This window comes from Pinus tabuliformis, chromosome Q (genome assembly GCF_031772625.1).
Source record: "Pinus tabuliformis cultivar Carrire ecotype Pingquan chromosome Q, CPIR1, whole genome shotgun sequence".
Lineage (NCBI taxonomy): Eukaryota > Viridiplantae > Streptophyta > Pinopsida > Pinales > Pinaceae > Pinus > Pinus tabuliformis.
In genome coordinates this window covers 222,382,395-222,397,512 of record NC_142296.1, presented here as the reverse complement: position 1 = coordinate 222,397,512, position 15,118 = coordinate 222,382,395, and the positions used below count along the sequence as shown (strand labels likewise).

The 15,118-nt window shown below is 34.3% G+C and overlaps 2 protein-coding genes across 2 annotated transcripts; one reads left to right on the top strand and one right to left on the bottom strand.

The window, feature by feature from the left end:
* The first annotated feature begins 814 nt into the window (after nucleotides 1-814).
* Nucleotides 815-3,220, top strand: LOC149218998 (clavaminate synthase-like protein At3g21360). The gene is made up of 3 exons (XM_089382518.1): nucleotides 815-1,314; nucleotides 1,550-1,800; nucleotides 2,552-3,220. Exons 1-3 carry the CDS (start codon nucleotides 952-954, stop codon nucleotides 2,901-2,903), a joined length of 966 nt encoding a protein of 321 aa, XP_089238644.1. The 5' UTR covers nucleotides 815-951; the 3' UTR covers nucleotides 2,904-3,220.
* Nucleotides 3,221-5,333: 2,113 nt separating this feature from the next.
* On the bottom strand, nucleotides 5,334-5,864 carry LOC149218997 (polyubiquitin-like). Its single transcript, XM_089386685.1, has one exon. It carries the CDS (start codon nucleotides 5,862-5,864, stop codon nucleotides 5,334-5,336), a length of 531 nt encoding a protein of 176 aa, XP_089242811.1.
* Between the last annotated feature and the right edge of the window lie 9,254 nt (nucleotides 5,865-15,118).

Here is a 15,118-nt window from a genome sequence, read left to right as displayed (position 1 = left end):
TGTTTCTCCCTCGCCCGAATCTGGTGGTACCCTAAGCGTAAATCGATCTTGGAGAAGTACTTGGATCCTCTCAGCTCATCCATCAACTCATTTATGTGTGGGTTGGGAAACCTGTTCTTCAAGGTCTTCTTATTGAGGGCCCTGTAATCGATGACATATGTAGAGTCCCATCCTTCTTCTATACCAACACCACAAAGAAGTGAAGGGACTAGAACTTGGCCTAATATGGACCAAGGCTAGCAACCCCTGAATAACCCTCTCTAGCTCATCCCAGTAGGTCTTGAGATGTTTATAAGGGGTGGTGATGATCGCCTCAACCCCCTCATCCAAAATTGCCAAAATTTTCCTCCAACACCCAAAATTGCAAAAAGGTGTTTCTCTTAGCAACTTTGAACTCTATGGAATAAGGGATATCAGATTTATATGTTATATTTAAATCAGTGTTTGGAATGTTTTAGTAGAATGATTATACAATTTGATATTTTGATTAATTTTAGACAATGTAAACACTCTATTATATCAATATAAAGTTGTTATCAATGTAAACAATAGTAAAAAACGAACGTGTAACAAAAGATAGCCACGGTATATTATATTTAGATTAATGTTTGCATTGTTTTAGCAAAATAAAGATATAATTATACAATTTGATATTTTTATTAATTTTAGAATATGTAAGCACTCTATTATATCAATATAAAGTTGTTGGTTTTTGTCTGGTTTGGAAATAATAAAAAACAAGACAAGCGAGAATCCCGTGTATGACTGTGAGTGAGACAAAAACGATGATCATTGCCATTTTTTTTTTCCTGTGAGTTGACCACCAGAAAAAAGGTAACCACGGTTGTCCGATTACTTATGGCAAGCAACTGTAACACTAACCTCACTATTTGCAAAGGACTGCTATACTAAAATTCAAGCGAGCATTCTGAACATCAGCGAGAGAAAACAATGAAGGAATTAGCCTTGTTGCAACAAGGAAGAATTGCCCAACAGCAGATTCTCGAAGATGGCAGCCTCTTTCCGATGGTTCTTCTTCCTCCGGACGAAAACCCCTCAATTGGGTCCTTGCTCAACGCCATCCAACATAACAAGGAGTGGATCGACAGTCAACTAAAACAGGCTGGGGCGTTGCTGTTTAGAGGATTTCCATTGAGAAGTGCATCGGATTTCAATGCAGTGGTTGAGGCATTTGGATGGAAAGAACATCCATATCTGGGATTAGGTTCAAGGACCAGAATTGAAGGAAGAGTTTACACTGCAAATGAAGCTCCTCTGGATCAGCCCATCAAATTCCATCATGAGATGGCTATGGTAAGCTAATCTTATCCCTTCCATAGTACAGTTTCTTGTGTTTCTTTCTGGCTCTTCAAACTTTTTCTTGGTATAATTTTTACAGTTTCCTGTTGTTCTTTCTGGCTCTTCAAACTTATTCTTGGTATAATTTTTACAGTTTCCTGTTGTTCTTTCTGGCTCTTCAAACTTATTCTTGGTATATTTGTTTTTCCCTGTTCATCATTATTCTTGTTATTTGTTCTTTTCTTTTCAGTATAATGACTTTCCTACCAAATTAATCTTTTTCTGTGAGATTGCACCTCCGGAGGGAGGGCAGACAGCAATCGTTTTAAGCCATAAGATCACTCAAAGAATGGAACAGAGATACCCACAACTTGTTAAAAAACTGGAGGAGGTGGGGTTGATTTATCCTGGCAGCATCTCTCAGGAAGACAATTCTCAATCCTTTTTAAAAGGATGGCAATCCCGTTACGAAACCAACAACAAGCAAGAAGCAGAAGAGAAGTAAGAAAAAAATGAGAAAGCTATATGTAATATACATCTATTTTCATTTCTCAAGTATATATCTGAAATTTTTATAGAGATTTCTCCATTTTCATTTGTAAAGTATATATCTGAAATTTGATAGAGATATGTTAAAATTGTAAGTTTGCTATTTCTAAGCCATCTAAGTTTTGGAAAGATTTTTGGAAGGATTTTTTTTAGGATACTAAATAAATTTATGTATTTAAAAATGTAATTTAGATAACCAAAAAATTGACAGAGATTTGTTGAAATTACAAGTTTGCTTTGTGTAGTATACAGAATTTGAATTACAATGCCTTTAAAAATTATAGACTAATATAAAACTTAAAATATAGCGGGTTATATTTCCAGGACAGAGTAGGAAAAATATATTTTCTACTTTTTGTTTTTAAAACCAAGATAAAAAACAATTTATCTACTAAACTGTGTGGAGAAACTATATATCTAATATTTCATGTGAATACTTCACCCATCTTAAACTTCAATTTTCAAATATCACAATTTCTTAACATACAATTTTTACCCCAAAAAAAATGTTTTTAACATTGTTTTTAACATGAATGTGAATTAAGAAACTCCACATGCATTTTTAAGTTAAAAGATGAATCTATATTATTTTTTCTCTGTTATTTCGGATTCAGCTCAGATTTAAAGTGCAATTACCATTTATTTTATTTTATTTTGAAATAAACTGAAATTAATGATCATGTGGTGTGATTGTTTCTTCCAGGTTTGCTATGTCAGGTGTTCCAGTATCCAAAATAACCTGGGCAGACGATGGCACAATGTTTTTCGAAATGGGACCTCTTGTTTCCATAAGAACGGTTGACAGAGACACAGACCAGAGGAAAGCATGGTTCAACCCTACAACACTTGCACTTAAAGAGTCAGCCATAACACTCGGAGACGGTTCCCTCTTTCCTGAAGAGGCAATTGAACCCTGCATCCAAATAACCGAAGAAGAGTGTGTGGACATCACCTGGGAAGTTGGTGATGTTCTGGTGCTGGACAATCGCTTTGTACAGCATGCCAGAAGGCCTTCAACCCCACCTAGAAGGGTACCCGTAGCCTTCTGCAAGTAGAATGGGTGGGTATTCGCTCGACTGCCAAGCATTTGCTGTGCCATTGTTTCCATTATTGTTGTTGTTGGTAATTAATCTCTGAGCTCATCTCTTCCTGCCCTTCCTGGAAATATCCAGATAGATCTCTCATGGTTTATTTATGCAATAGTTGCAATTTGATTGAAAACCAAGGTCCTTTAACAATCGTTGCCAAAAATATGTTAAAAGCTATGGATGGACCAGTTAGCCATAACAGAATTAAGTGAAAAAGTTTTAAGGTCGGGCTTTTAGTGTTTCTGAAAATATTAGATAGGATATTATTTGAAATTTACAATCTCTTACCTAGAGGGTTACATTATTTTTATGCATAATTTAAATGTTTATTTATTTGTTTTTAAATTTGGTTTAAAATTAAATTAAGATATCATAATAGTAAATTTAAGTGGTTGTTCTTTTTTTTTTTCCATTTCGTTATGTATTCAAAATCATACTTAAAATAATGAAAACTAGTGATTTCACTTAAAAATGTATCATTCAATTTTGGTGGAAAAATAAAAAAATTAAATTAAATTTTATCATTTTTTATTAGTGAAATAAATATATAATTTATAATAAAAAGTTTTATTTATTTGATATTAAATATTAATTTTTCTTTTTAATTCTGGGTCTAGCTTTTAGAAGAATCAAATATATTTTTACTTTAAAGGATGTTTGCATCTTATTCTCTTTTTATTTTGAAGGAGGATCAAATATTTTTTTATTCTAAAAGAGGTTTGCATCTTAATCTCTTTTAACTCTAAAGGAAGTTTGCCTTATTCTCTTTTTATTTTGAAGGAGGATCAAATCTTTTTTTATTCTAAAAGAGGTTTGCATCCTAATCTCTTTTAACTCTAAATGAAGTTTGCATCTCAAAAGATTTGATCTTACTGTGTGCTCAGTAGACCGGAAGTTTTAATGGATCTAGGCCGGTTTATTCCTCCCTTTATATAGGCTAAATTCCACATTCCTCGCTTTAAATAGGCTAAATTCCACATGAATACCATAGGTTTTCAATACCAAAGTCATTTCTATTTTTATTATTATTTTATTTTTATAGGGTTATTTTTATTTTGTTATTTTTACTTTTTATTTTATTTTATTTTGATGGAGTTAAAATGTTTAACTTTTTTTTTCCAAAGAAAAAATCCAACTTTTTATTACCAGGATAAAAAGTTACATAGTATATGCTAAAGCATTCATTTTGCTCTATAATGTGCGCTCGTTGGATGAATATTCAGTCCAGCTAGAGAACGTTACTGAGCAAATGCACGGCCTCCTCGTATGAGGAAGATTTCAGGCCAGTGCCTGTCAGAGATGAGAGCAACGATGAGAAAAGAATGGGCAAGAAGTAGAAGCAAAATTTCAAACAACCACAGCGAGAACAGAGGAGCCAAACTTGAAGGATCAAGACTTCCTCCCCTTTTTCTTCTCCACCTTTCGCCATTCTCCTTGTGCTGGGGTTATGGGAACAATTTGGAGTGAATTTTCTTCGCCGGGTCTAGGATTTTCTTTGTCTGAATCTGAGGTATCTGATGAATGTTGCCTTTTGGTTCCACTAATTTCCATTGAATTTGGATTTTTCCCAGATTGTGATTCCTTGGTCTCTTGTATAGAAGTCTTTTGTGTTTCTGTTGGGATACTTTTGTTTGGATCAGGGTCTTCCTCTTCATCCTCTTCCTCCTCTTCCGAATCTGAATGGCTGAATTTCCATCCTTTTTGTTGACTGCCAGTTCTCTTCTTTCTACGGCTGTTCTTTTTATATTCTGGACAAGCATTTTGGAGATGTCCAGTTTGCCGACATATTCTGCATCTGAAAGTTGTATTTTCATAGTCTAAAGACTGCATCTAGCTGCGGTCTTTATGTTTCAGTTTTATGCTTCCCGGTAATCCTTTACTGAGATCTACTTCCACACATATGCGTGCAAAAGTAAAAATTCTTTCCTCTATTCTTTGTGTATCCATTTTGATATATCTGCCTATGGCGTTGCCTATGCTTGCCAGCACCTTTTGATCCCAAAAATGGATAGGGAGGTTGTGAAGACGAACCCATACTGGCATCTTAGATACAACGAAAGTGTTTGCATCAAAATCTGGGAACCATGGAGTGATGAAAAGACCCGAAGATCCCCAGAACCAAGGTCCTTCTTGGATCACAAGATCTCTGACTTCTGGGGATTGAAATTTGACTATAAAAAACCCTTTTGAGCAGAGGTGGATCTCACAATCTAGAGACCATTTTGTGAGAATCCAATGAAACAGATCAAATGGTTTGGGCCAAAAACCATTAAAACGACAGATGATAGCTTGCTTTTCATAACTATTACATACCTTCTCTGCTTCTGTTGTTTCAATTGTTAGTTCTGGAGTGTGCTGCAGCTGCTCCACTATGTATGGGCTCGGTTCTGATCCAACCTATTTCGGATCTGTTGGAGAAGCTTTCCCTCCTTGTAAAATCTGCTTGTAAGATGTTCCGTCACCTCTATGCTGCTGGAGTGGATCTGGGATGTGGGTTGGTTTAGATCCGCTACCTCCTACAATTGCTTTGCCAGATGCTGCGCCTCCTTGTAGTCTCAGATTGAGGATTATTGTAGTTCCTGGCTTTATATTGTAATCCTTTATGGATCGGAAGTCCTGAAGAGATCTGCCTCCTGTTAATAGGTGTTGCTCACCAGCGGGATAGCCGATCTGATTTGCAATGTTGTATTTCAGATCTCTTACATTGTCTGTAGCTGAAACCCATATCAGTGTTGAGTTCCCCTTGGGCGTTCTAACAAAGATTTGGAAGTGGTCATTTAATTCCAAATCTGCCCCGTTTGTATGACTGATTTTTTCTGCTTTTCTTGGCCTGGCCAATGCTAGATTTGACTCGATCAGATCTGCATCAGGTCTGGCTCCACAAACTTGGTCACGACCCCAGAATCCTTTCCTCCAGAGTGCCGGCATTGGGAAGATGTCGTGTTTTCTGGCTGCCCCTTTGGATCCCGCTGGGAACTGATTCCTGATAGTCGAAGGCCCGATGTAGCTGATTTCTACCTTGATCGTATGAACTAGGCTATGGAACGACCATTCCTTATTGATCCAAGCCGTGTCAGACCAGAGAGAAGAGAAATTCATGGCAAGAAAAGTAGATCTGATTCCAGATCCAGCCTCCAACGCTGCCTGTGGCTCGAGATCTGTTCTCCCAGCAGCATAGATACTTCGATCTCATCCTGGGAGTCTCCCTTCCTCTGCTTGCAGGTTTTCGGCATCAGTGATCGCCTCGGAGAAATCGCCAATGTTGTTCTGCGTTCTCCTTTCAGGACAGTTCTTGGGTGCCTGCACCCACATCTTCCCCACGATGTAGCCATCTAAATCCCTGCGAGGCGGTTCGATCCAGAGGCTGATGGGTTTGCCGAGAGAGTCCTCGATGACAGGTTTCCTTGTTGCGGCCTGCTGCATTTTTAGTTCGCGCGGGATCAAAACCTCCAAGAGCCGCAGAACCCTAAATTTCTCTTTCAAATATACTTAAAATATATTATTTGTTAAAATGTTTAACTTACATTACATTACATTAATTTTTTATTTTGTTTTTATTTACAGGGCATTACATTAGATAACATTCCAACATATTTATCATATTGGAACACCTCCCAATATAATAATATAATTTTTTAAATAAAAAATAATTTATAGTAATAAAAATTATTAATTTTAGTTTATAAAATTTATAAATAAAATAAACTATTTTAATTTATTAAATTATTTTATAACTAAATATTTAGTTACGAGATTTTATTTTTTCAAATAACCAATTATGAAAATTAATAATATTATAAACGTTTAATTAATAATATTACAAATGTAATGAAAATTAAATATAATATTTTTGAATAGTTTAAAATAAAATGATGTTCATCTTTTTAATTTTAGTTATTCTAAAAATTGTATAAATTAATTTTAGTTTACCATCTTCAAGATGTTTTGGTTTAGTTTACCATCTTCATTAGAATGGGTTTATATATTTCTAATATTTATTTCTTGCTTTGAATTAACAACAAAGGTGGTGTCATCTTTTAAATTTTAAAGTGTTTTTTTTCGTATTTAATTGAAGCGTTTTCATCTTTCAAGTTAAGAAGCAAGTGTATTTTTACACATTAAGCATATCCTCATAATCGTAGTTAATTAAATATTTATTATTATTATATATATATATATATGAAATTTTTAAAATTATGATTTTAAAATGTATAATCATATTTCAATGTTTTAATATTTAGGTAGAGATATAACGATAGCGGAAGAGTAAGTTAAATAATTGTTAATCATATTATAATTGGATATTTTGTTGGTTAGTTTCATGCTATTATGTGTATAATTCATATCTCATTTGGTAAGGTGTATTAATTAATGCCAGTGGATTTATTATTGATGTCATTCATAAATGTGGAAAAATATCTATTTACTTGCTATATTTTTCTCCAAGAACAAAATATATATACTAAATATGTTTTTTAAAATGTCTCAAATAATCAAATATCATGAAGTAAATATTTAGATTTATAGATTTATTTTATATGTTTAGTATCATTAAAATAAACATTGATTAAGAAAGGGGAAAATATATGTGGTTTAGATTTTAGAATTGTAACCATAAGGTTTATTAAATTGAACCTAAAAGAAAAGCAAAGATATCACTTCGTGCATAAATTTATCACATTTTCAAAATAAAAATGTGGTAATGCTCAAAATCCATCTCTGTTATATAAAACACAACTATTGCCAAATTATGGAATTCTTGAAATGCATGTGTGATATGTTTACATACAAATATATACATCAACACTTTTGTCTTCAATTGAGCATCAAAGATCCTTAATTATTCCCTATTGTCTTTACTTAGTTACTATGTATACATATTGAGACTTTAAAGATATGATGAGTCCTGTGAGATCATCATCCCCAAATAAGACATGCAAATCCCTATTTAGGCCTTGAATATATTGATTAGGGACTAAAGGCATGGGGTTTTAGCTTTAAACCATGCTCAAGACTAGAAAACTCATCCCTATCAAACCCAATTCTAGAAATTGGGCCATGTTCCTTTTGTTGGACACAAATTCCATTCATGGCACTTATACATGGGTTGTGAACTAGAAAACATGCATTAGAAGTTGAATCCATAGTTTTCCATGTATTTTGAGCCCCAAAACTACATATGAAGGTCTAAAACCATAACATTTTTCCTTAAACAATGCATTTCACCACATAAATCATTCATAATGCTTCTAATCCATCTTCGAGGTGAAATTCATTAACATGTTTACCTACAACCAAATCCTTATATGTATCAACAAATTCAAGATCATTTCCATATAGTTAGAGGCATTTCCAAGTCTCATGTCCATAGTAGTAGAGGATTATGGCTAGCACGTCAATTAGAGATCCAACTGTTGCACAAATCAATTATTTCTTCCCTTCTTATTCTTGACATTTAGATGGAATTATTGAAGGTATGGAGATCACTTATAATAGTGGTCATTTTGTAGTTTTCTCTATCTATGCATGAATTGGAGAGTCTTATGCATGTGTCGGTGATCATCTCCTTCCCTAGAATGTAGTGCTTTCGTTATCAATTAACTTGTGTAATGGAGTAAATCTCCTTCTTATAGCACGAGAGCTTGTGAACCATATTAGATAATGTTTTAGTTTGATATGCAACTAAATTGATTCAAATATGATCATTATATTGTTTGTCATCTATCTCGATGCTTGTAGAGTGGAAACATTGGAAGAATCAACTTGCACGGTCATTTTTACCCATTGTTGGATTCACAATTATACTGGGAGGTGAATCAATATATATATTTTATTATTATTTAAACATTCAAATGCCACAATGCAAAACATGAAACACAAGATATATGTGGAAACCCTTTTGGGAGAAAACCACAAAACTTCTTTAAATGATGGTTCTTTGTAGGCACCAACATAAAGGAGACACCAATCCCCTCAATTTCTCAAATTCATAGACACCAACCTACAAGAGACACCAATCCCATATATATGCTTTGTAGGTATCAGGAATATGTCAATTTGGAAGGTGATATTGTTTAGATTATGTTGGAAGAAGCTCCACTTTTCTATAAAAGAGGTTATATCACATTTATCATGGAGTAAAATAACCTTGTTATAATTTATTATTAAATAGATAAAACTACATTATCCCACATGTATTATGGGAATGTAATTTTTTAATACCTCTTGGTGTATAATAGATGTTAGGGAGTCTTGTAAGGTACACAAGAAAATATATGCCTTATCATTGTAAAGTGGTGAAGCATTTGTGGTGGTGATCTCTCTAAGATTAGAGATTTATAAAGATAATAAATACACTATTATCTTTTGGGGTTATACCTCATGGATGTTTTCCCAATTGGGGTTATACCACATAAATACGGTGCCCCACGCTATATTAAGTGGACGAACCTACCTATGGTTTTGTGCATGGATTTCGCACATAATTTTCCCACGCTATATTAAGTGGATGAACCTACCTATGGTTTTGTGCATGGATTTAGCACATGGTTTTCCCACGCTATATTAAGTGGACGAACCTACCTATGGTTTTGTGCATGGATTTCGCACATGGTTTTTTTGCCGATGGTATGGATTTCACACATGGTTTTGGGCATGATGATTTTCTGCCCACGATATTTTGTAGATCTGGCCAAGGAAACTACAATTATATTCTAATCCAGGGTTAGTGGATTGGGGTTAGTGGATTGGGGTTTATGGATGCCTCGACATGTACATATATGTATTGTAACATTGAAAGGAACATAATGAAAAAATCAATCTGGTAAACCTGGTTTTGCGATCCAGGGGAAAATCTCCGTGTTTATCTATTTTATGTTTTATGCTCTTGCCATTGTGTGTGTGTGTGTGTATATATATATATATATATATATATATATTAAGAATTTGTTTGCAAGTAATTTTTGTACAGGGTTAAAACATACATTTGATATCATAGTTGTTTTGGTTTCAAGGGAATGCCTTTACTACTGAAGGGTTTTTCTTAGGCCTGTGCTAGAACTTGTTGAGTGGGAGATCTACAGGAGCGATTCTTGCAGTGAAAGAAGATGGTGACCAATGGAAAGATAAAAATCGAGAAATTTAATGATCATATTTTTGAGTTGTGGAAACTCAAGATGAAGGATCTATTGGTGGATAAAGATCAGTGAATTGCGGTAGATCCGAGTACTAAACCAACGAAAATGTATGATGAAGACTGGAAGAAGTTGGACCGGAAAGCAAAGAGCGCAATACAGTTGGGTATCTTAGATTTAGTATTGTTGAATGTATCAGGGGAAGCTTCATCAAAGGCTTTGTGGGAAAAATTATGGACTTTGTACTAATCTAAGTCTCTAGTGAATAAATTGTTCCTACGAAAAAAATTGTATAAGCTGGGGATGAAGGATGGAGACTCGGTGACAAAGCATCTAAATACCTTTAATATTGCGGTAAGCCAGTTGTTATCATTGATATTAAAATTTCAGATGAAGATAAGTGCATCAATTTTTTGTGTTCTCTACCATATTTGTGGGATAATCTGGTTGTTGCAATAGGTAGCAATACAAATCCCTTGTAGTTTGATGAAATAGTCTCATCCTTGCTATCGGAGGAGAAGAGACAGAAAAATATGGAGGGCCAGAATGGTGATGCCTTGTTTGTACGAGGATGGTCTCAGAATAGAAACAAAAATAATTCCTCGAGTGGGAGATCTAAATTTAGAGGGAGATCTAAATCTCCAGGAAAACCTGTAAAGGTGTGCTGGAAATGCAGAAAGGAAGGGCACTTCAAAAATGATTGTAGATCTAAAGCTCTTGAGGAAGGAAAGGGATCTGATGATGCTCCTTCTGTAGAGGCCAAAACCACCTCAGATGAAGGTGGGGATGTGTACTTGGCTTCATCTTCAAGAACACATGTAGATCATGAAGCATGGTTGATTGACTCAGGTGCATCCTTTCACTTTACTCTCCATAGGGAGTGGTTCTACGAGTATGAGAAATATGATGGTGACAATGTCTTCTTAGAGGATGACAAGAAGGCTAAAATCGTTGGACATGGAAAACTCAAGTTGAAGTTGCAAGGTAGAAGGATTATAACACTTTCGAGTGTTCGGCATATTCCTGCATTGACCAAAAATCTATTTTTTGTAAGCAAGATGGATGATGCAGGCGTAAAAACAGTGTTCGAGAAAGATATCTGCAAGATGATTCGAGGAGCACTGTTATTGATGGGTACAACAATTCTGTGGTTTCTGAAAGTGGAGAAAAAAATATAGTGGTCTCTCGAGAAAATACCATGCTATGGCATCAAAGGCTTGGACATATTGGAGAGAAAGGCCTTTGAATACTTCATGGTAATGGTATGGTAGAAGATATGTCTAATTTCTCTCTGATTTCGATCTTTGTAAACAATTTGTATATGGGAAGAAGAGTCAGGTGAGTTTCCTCTCTATTGCTAAGAGAGCGAAAGGGATATTAGAGCTTGTGCACAGTGATGTGTTTGGACCGGTGTCGGTTCCATCATTGGGTAAGTTTGTGTACTATGTATCATTTATATATGACTTCTTAAGGAATACATGGATATATTTCCTCAGGAAGAAATCTGAAGTATTTGATAAGTTTAAAGTATTTAAGGCTCTAGTAGAAAACTAGACAAAGAAGAAAGAGGACAGATAACAGTGGATAATTATGAAAGAAGGAATTTGAAGAGTTCTGTAAAAACTATGGTATATCACAACAGAAGACTACTCCATACAAACCTCAACAAAATGAAGTTGCAGAAAGAATGAACAGGACCCTGATGGAAAAGGAAAGAAGCATGCTCAGTGGTTTCAAGTTAAGACAGGAGTTCTGGGCAGAGGTGACAGAGACTGCATGTTACTTGGTCAACAAATCAGCTTCATTAGTGTTGGAGGATAAGACTCCACAAGAGGTATGGACTAGTATGAAACCCTCTCTTTCACATGTGAGGGTATTTGGCTATGATGCATATGTACATGTTCCAAAGGAGAAAAGAACCAAGTTGGATAGTAAATATAAAAGGTGCATCTTTATTGGGTATAATGATGGTTTAAAAGGTTATAAGCTTTGGAACCCAGAAACAAGGAAGGTTGTGTAGAGCCACGATGTGGTGTTTATAGAGGTGAAAGATGTTGTTAAACGTGAAGTCCTACCAAAGGAACCTAAGAAGATAGAATTTGAGCTAAAAGAGGAAGAATCAGACTCTACAACAAAAGAGGAATCAGAAGATGAAGAACCACAAACTCCAGTTGTGAGAAGGTTAGTTTGAGAAAGAAGGTAGCCAAAAAGGTATATTCCATCTGCTTTCTATTTAAATTTTACTTTATCCATTACTGATGATGATCCCAAAACTGTTAGGGACGCAGTAGATTCAGAGGATGACAAACTTTGAAAAGAGGCCATGGTTAACGAAATGAGATCTTTGGACAAAAATGAGGCTTGGGATCTCGTGGAGTTATCACCTGGAAGGAAACCCAATGGAAGAAAATGGGTGTTTAAGAAAAATATGAATGCAGAAGGCAAGGTGGAGAAATACAAAGCTCGGTTGGTAGCAAAAGGTTATTCCCAGGTACCAGGAATTGATTTTGGTAATATTTTTCTCTTGTTGCCAAGGCGTCTTCTAATAGGTTACTTTTATTGGTTGCTTCTACTTTTCATTTTGAGGTAGAACAGATGGATGCGAAGACAACATTTCTTCATGGGGATCTGGAAGAAGAGATCTACATGAAGCAACCTGAAGGCTTTACGGTGAAAGGTAAGAAAGAATTGGTATGCAGGTTAAAAAATTCTTTGTATGGGTTAAAACAATCACCAAGGATGTGGTCTCAAAAATTCAATATGTTTATACGAGGAATTGGTTTCATCAGAAGCAAAGCATATCACTGTGTGTATTTTAAATTAATTGGTGACTGTGTTATTTATTTGGTCTTGTATGTGGATGATATGTTGCTGATTAGAAATAACAAAGAAATTATCCAAGATTTGAAGACCCAATTTTCCTCTAAATTTGACATGAAAGATCTTGGTGTTGCAAACTATATTTTGGGCATCGAAATTAAATGAGATCAGGCAAAGAGGAAGCTTTGGTTAAACCAGAGGAAGTATGTCAAGACAACACTATAGAGGTTTAATATGCAAGATAGTAAACCGATGAAGGTTCATATTCCTGTAGGTGTAAATTTGTATGTTGAACAGCGTTCCAAGACACAAGAAGAGAAAGAGAACATGTCACGTGTTCCATATGCAAATGCAGTCAGTACCCTGATGTATGTAATGGTCTATACTAGACCAAGCATTGCACGTGCAATGGGAGTATTGAGTAGGTTTATGTCAAAACCAGGGAAGGAGCATTGGAAAACAATGAAGCGGATTTTTAGGTATTTGTGTGGCACTAGTGATTATGGTTTGTGCTACCAAGGAAGGCTAGGATTGGACAGAGTTTTGGACAATCGTGGCTTTGTTGATGCATATTGGGCTGGAGATCTGGATCAGAAAAGATCTACAAGTGGGTATGCGTTCAACCTATTTGGAGGTGCAGTTAGTTGGACGAGTAAGAGAGAGTAGGTAATGGCACTTTCAACAACAGAGGCAGAATACATGGTAGCCACTCATGCAATCAGAATGAAAGTGAAATACTAGATTGTAGAATGAGTCTCTCGTCCATTTTTAATTGTTTATTTATATGGTTATTTAATTTTTTAATTTTTTTTGTTGACATTAAGGAAAATTATTTTTATTATTATTTGAGGAAGTGACATACTTACACATGTCCCTCATACTTGATTGTAGAATGAGCCTCATTATGTTTTGAGTACGTGGCATACTTACACATGTCCCTCATATTGGATTGTAGATTGAGCTACTTGGCTCAAAGATCATGAGCCTCTCACACATGTCCCTCATATTGGATTGTAGATTGAGCTACTTGGCTCAAAGATCATGAGCCTCTCGGCTCAAAGATCCATTTTAACCACGGATCTACCAAGAGCCCAGAGGGATCAAATTTCAAACTTGAAAAAAAAATTACACATCAAGAGATTTAATCCCTTTTAGTGCTTGGTAAATATGTGATTAAGATAGATCTATAGTGGTAATTTTTCATTGTTTATATTGTATTTTTGAATATTTTATCATTATCAATATTTTATATTCAAAATTGAATGAGTTACACATTTTCCTCTTATTAAGAAATAACTACATTATTTTATCTTTAATTATTTTTTCTTTTAGCGTTGAAATATTTTACTAAGGTAAACATTAATACACACATAATAAAGAGAGAATCCATATTGATATATATTAGTTAATATGGATATTCAAACAATTTATTTAAGTTCTATATTGAGATATTTATAAGAAAAATATAATTTTTTGAAAAATACTTTATCTCTATAAAGTTATATAAAATTATATTATTTAAGATAGACATGGAAATATTTCATTTATTACTTGAAGAGTGAAAGTGAAATATCAAAAAAAAAGCAAAAAGAAAGTGAAATATCAAAGAACCAAGTACAATAAAAGTGAAACACTTGATTGTAAAATGAGAGCCTCATCTATTTTTAATTGTTTATTTATATAGTTATTTAATTTATTTTTATTTTTACATTTTTGTTTGGTTGACATTAGCGAAAATTATTTTTATTATTTTTTGAGGACGTGACATACTTACACATGTCCCTCATACTTGTAGAATGAGCCTCTCGGCTCAATGAGCCTCTCCACCATTTTTAATTATTTATTTATATGGTTATCTAATATTTTTTGTTTTTTGTTTTTGTTTTTGTTTTGGTTGACATTAACCAAAATTATTTTTATTATTTTTTGAGGACTTGACATACTTACACGTCCCTGGTATTATTTATTTATATGGTTATTTAATTTTTTTAATTTTTTTTTGTCTTGGTTGACATTCACTAAAATTATTTTATTATTTTTTGAGGATGTGACATACTTACACATGTCCCTCATATTGGATTGTAGAATGAGCCTCTCCACCATTTTTAATTATTTATTTATATGGTTATCTAATTTTTGTTTTTTTGTTTTGGTTGACATTAGCGAAAATTATTTTTATTATTTTTTGAGGACGTGACATACTTACACATGTCCCTCATACTAGATTGT